We start from the raw sequence: 5,427 nt of genomic DNA on the forward strand, positions 1-5,427 counted from the left end.
CCACACTAACTAAACTATCCTCATTGTCGGGTATATGGTTTCATAATAAATGACGATGACGTTTTTAGTTAATTTTAAAAACATTATTCACATTGGATGTTTAATATGCAGTTGTATGCAAATAACCGGTTATTTTTTCACGTATTTATAACAATTCACAAACAATTTACACAGAATTAAGTTGAAACAGTTGTATACAAATAGCCGGTTATTTTATATCAAATATTTATACCACAGTTAACAAACAACTTACACAGGTGTAAGTTCAAACAAATAAACGGTTTTTTGTTACATCAGATATTTATACCACAATTCACAAACAGGTAACACAGGATTTAAGTTCAAAGAGTTGTATACAAATAATCGGTTTTGATACTACAATTCATAAACATTATACATCGAGTATTTGGAGGAAATCTGTTACTTGCTTTTATTCCAGGAGCAAATGGTATTTTATATACCTTTCCTGTCAGATAATGGATCCACCGAAGATGGTCCGATCAAGTGGTCGAAGCACCTCAGGCGAGCATTTAAAGCAAATAGTCCAGCTTAATTTTCTCTGCGTCATCTTTTGACACACATAAATTCATAGCACCACAAACTGACAGTACTGTACACGTCTAGTCCAACAAGGACACGAGGTGGCCTGAGAAGTCGCAGAATCCGTATCCATAGAGATGTGGCGCGTTCTCTACAGGTGCAACCCAGACCTTGTCACCCTCGTCCAGCTGACGTCATCTCAAAGTGTGGACTACTGACAACCCACACACGAGATACGTAGTTATCTCCCTTACCTGTCCACAACAGGCCAGCAGCCTACAAAAGAACATCATGTGTATAGTAGGCTGGGGAAATTGCCCCAACATATACTGATGGAACATACAAATAGTCACAGCAAAATATTAACTGCTACCAAAATCGGGGCAGGATGTAGCCTAGTGGTAAAGCTTGATGTGCGGTCAGTCTAGGATCGTTTTCCTTAGGACAACTGATGCAACAAAGGCCATAGTATGTACTGTCTTGTCTGTGGGATGGTGCATCTAACAGAATGATCCCTTGCTGCTGATCAAAAAGAGTAGCTGATTGTGTAGCGCCATGTAACATCTAGTGAATTAATTATATTTGGTCTCAAATACCACGTGATCCCTTATATCTTTCCATCAGTATTGTAGTAATTTACGTTACTCGTGTTACTAATCCGTTGAGTTGAGCAGTCAGTAAAAATAGTAAACATTAACAGTGGCAAACTTAACATAAACTTGTGATCAAATGTATTCAATTTTAAGAACGCCACAAAAGTCGTTGAACATGGCACATCACACTTGATGGGGGTTTGTGTAACATTATGTAATTTAAGTATTAACACGGTGTAACACTGTACATTTTTCCTTTTCTTATTTTCTGACGAAAATGAAGGAACAGAAGTCACAAGTTGGTGATGTAGTTTCTATTTCCCTTTCTAACATAAAACATGATTAACAAGTTAACAACATGGTGGTACAGGTAATATATGTCTCAGCTCTTGGATGAATGGCAAACAGGTTTCCCGATAGAGTTGACATTGTGCTGAGAACCTCTGAATTACCTTTGAATATAGTTCTAAATGTTCCACTGTGACAGTTCTCCTCCGTCCAAAGAAAGACACGTCCTCGTGTGGAGATAATTATGTTGTTAAGATAAAAGTTCGTATACAGTGCTTTAAATAGTTGTCCCATGTCCAAAATGTTGTTGCACAAATAAACTGTTTCATCTATCAAACAGGTTTTTCGCTTATACCGTAATTGCGTTGAGTCAGTTGTGTTAGCGTTCACATTGTCTGAGGCAATTGTAGATGGGCGTCTTGACTTCGAGTCCAGTCACAGTCGCTGATAGTACTGTCGTCTGTATAAACGCATACATGGTTTTGGCTACATGAATGTCAAGCTTACATTTAATTTTAATTTACATGTTATTGATAATTAATAATAAAAATTGATAAGTATTGAAATACATTTGAGTTAACATTTTAAAAAGAGCACTTGTAATGGACACAGATTTGCATGACATTCACAATTTCGTTTGCCAAATAACCACTTACTGTTATGACAGACCTTGTCGCTTGGGAAGTTCCGTTTTGAAGAATTCCATAGTAAGCAAGTCATGAGGATTTTCTGTTTTCGTCCACACGAATATTGATGCATTTCTGTTGGTTCAACTGCTTTGTAAGTTCTAATTCTGTAACATCTTGATTCGGAAAAGTTGTTTTCCGCAAGACTGTCCTCCCCTTAATTATACTTTGTTCAGTTATACTTGGCTGTATAATCATACATCAGATGATATAGAATTGAAATATGTTGTGGCCATCAACAATCTCAACTGTGCCATCTACCTTGATATACTGACTTGGCTGTAGCATAAGGTTGAATTTGCTAGAGGATGTCTACCAATTAACACAGTGTAGTTTTTCCTGTGTTACACAGTGCAGGTTTTCCTTTGTGTTGTTTTACCGGAATGTTAAATGAATAACAGAAGTCACAAGTTGGTGATGTAGTTTCTATTTTCTTTCCATCATGAAACATTGTTTACTAGTTAACATCATGGTGAAACAGATAATATATGTCTCAGCTCATGTATGAATGACACACAGGTCTCCCGGTAGAGTTGACTAAGAGCCTCAAGGGTGAAACAGCAAAGCTGTCCTCCTTGGTCGTCCCTAAGGTCTCTCTGGGTCTATATATCTTTAGGTCTTCCCCTAGGTTTCTCTGGGTCTATCCTTGGTGGTCTCCCATTGAGTCTCCTTAGGTCTCCCGATAGACTTGACACTGCGGCTGAGAACCTCAAGGGTAAAACAGCAGAGCTGTCCTCCTTGGGGCCCTACTTAGGACTCTCCTTAGGTATCTCCTTTTTCATGTATAGAAAAGCTAATATTTATACGATACATATGTTCGTTGACACGCAATTGCCATGAGTTATAATCCTTAGCTGCTAACCCCTTATTAACTAAAGACTAAGTTATTGCATGAACGGCAGGTAACAAAATAACAATTAATTGATTTCGTACATGCTCCGCTAAATAATTAAATTACCTTTGAATATAGTTGTAAATGTTCCACTATGACAGTTCTCCCTCGTCCAAAACCCCAGCTGGTACACTAATTAAAGGTCAGTTATGCACATTTTAAGGACAGATGAAACAAGCATTTTATTTACTTCTTTTCCTTCTTGAGCAGCCATAAAAATAATGAAGTTGTAGATATCACTGTGTGGAGCTGTACATTTTCCAGTTTTCTCATCGTAGCTACCAAAAATGTTAAGTACAATCGTGTCATACAGAATTACTTTTGGGTTACGGTGAAAATCTTCCAGGTAAAGGTGACCTTTCAGTTGTACGTGGAATGCAACTGTCGGCGTTGACTTTACTGGAATAGAATTTGAAGTTTGTTTTGTTTAACAATATTGCTATACAGCACATTTATTTATTAATCTGTGGCTATTGGATGTCAATTTGTTTATTATTATGACACGTGGTCTCTTACTACTGAGATCCTACGAGTTAAGCACCTCAGGTGAGTGCTCTACCGACTACTGTAGATCCCGCCCTCTCAAATGAAATGGTCACAAAAGATAATATGATATCCTCACATATGAATGACAAGCAAACACATAGGGACCGATAAACTAATCTGGGGATCCTCTGGTAGATAAAGGAATTGTATGGACAGTTGTGTTATTAGACAGCTCTTTCTAGCCATTTCCTGACTTGAAACATAATACAAAAATAATTGTTCGTTAATAATGTGGCTATAAACACGATGGTGATTATGAAAGCTATATAATTAACGAATTATTTACATATTTCAAGTGATAAACTAATTGAATTTAATTCAATTCATTTACGTTTATTGTATGAATACACCCCATGGGGCAGGATACAATATAATAAACCTACAAAGAAATAACAAATACAGTATCAAATATGCTCGTCACCGGGGAAGTTCGAGGGTGCGAAGGATGCCTCTTTTGGCAATTATTATTATTATTATTATTATTATTTGTTTTTGCGATTCTTCGTTTTGAAAAACAATATTAGCTATAAACGTTACTAGTTCATTATGGGAAAGTGTGTGTGACGCCCATTGCTTCCTACACAAATACCTGGCGGACCCTGAAGTCCTGGTAGACCAGAATCTCCTTTTTGCCCTGGCAGACCCTGAAATCCGTGTAGACCAGAATCTCCCTTTTGCCCTGGCGGACCCTGAAGTTCTGGTAGACCAGAATCTCCTTTTTGCCCTGGCAGACCCTGAAGTCCTGGTGGACCAGAATCTCCTTTTTGCCCTGGCAGACCCTGACATCCTTGTAGACCAGAATCTCCTTTTTGCCCTGTCAGACCCTGAAGTTCTGGTAGACCAGAATCTCCTGTTTGTCCTGGCGGACCCTGAAGTCCTGGCAGACCCTGAATTCCTGGCGGACCCTGAAGTCCTGGTAGACCAGAATCTCCTTTTTGCCCTGGCAGACCCTGAAATCCGTGTAGACCAGAATCTCCCTTTTGCCCTGGCGGACCCTGAAGTTCTGGTAGACCAGAATCTCCTTTTTGCCCTGGCAGACCCTGAAGTCCTGGTGGACCAGAATCTCCTTTTTGCCCTGGCAGACCCTGACATCCTTGTAGACCAGAATCTCCTTTTTGCTCTGTCAGACCCTGAAGTACTGGTAGACCAGAATCTCCTGTTTGTCCTGGCGGACCCTGAAGTCCTGGCAGACCCTGAATTGCTGGCGGACCCTGAAGTCCTGGTAGACCAGAATCTCCTTTTTGCCCTGGCAGACCCTGAAATCCGTGTAGACCAGAATCTCCTTTTTGTCCTGGCGGACCCTGAAGTCCTGGTAGACCAGAATATCCTTTTTGCCCCGGCAGACCCTGAAATCCGTGTAGACCAGAATCTCCTTTTTGTCCTGGCGGACCCTGAAGTCCTGGTAAACCAGGATGTTCTGCTGATCCTGGTTTGCCATCGCGACCTGGTGGAGCTGGAGGTCCTGGCTTCCCATGTTGTCCATCTGGCAGACGTACAGGAAACCTCTTTCCCGTGACGCCTGCACACGAAACTTCCAGAGACCAGTGTCCTTCACATTGACTGGGTGTCGACGTGGGTCTTGTCTGGTCATCTGTAGACTCTTCTATCTCCAGGTAATAGGCGTCGTCCTTCTTCATTTTCTCAGTTTCGTCCTCATCACGGCTGTGAGGAGGTAATTGTTTTCAGTTTTCCTCATTCAGTTTTCCTCATTCAGTTTACTGTTTTTCTCATGTTCCTCTGTTACATTTTTATACACACCAGGTATTGCCTGTCGAGGATTCTTCACTTTAGGTGTTATTGGCCCTGTTGTTAACTGGACTAGCAATAGGGATGTCAAGGCTACAACAGTGCTGCAAGACTAAGTAAAATGGTTAAATTAAAC

General features: G+C 40.2%; 1 protein-coding gene across 1 annotated transcript; it reads right to left on the bottom strand.

The window, feature by feature from the left end:
- Positions 1-620: 620 nt before the first annotated feature.
- Positions 621-5,182, bottom strand: LOC121370139 (collagen alpha-2(VIII) chain-like). Its single transcript, XM_041495251.1, has 3 exons — positions 4,135-5,182; positions 3,190-3,398; positions 621-728 (listed from the first exon to the last, which is right to left on the bottom strand). Exons 1-3 carry the CDS (start codon positions 5,180-5,182, stop codon positions 621-623), a joined length of 1,365 nt encoding a protein of 454 aa, XP_041351185.1.
- Between the last annotated feature and the right edge of the window lie 245 nt (positions 5,183-5,427).

This window comes from Gigantopelta aegis, chromosome 4 (assembly GCF_016097555.1).
Source record: "Gigantopelta aegis isolate Gae_Host chromosome 4, Gae_host_genome, whole genome shotgun sequence".
NCBI lineage: Eukaryota > Metazoa > Mollusca > Gastropoda > Neomphalida > Peltospiridae > Gigantopelta > Gigantopelta aegis.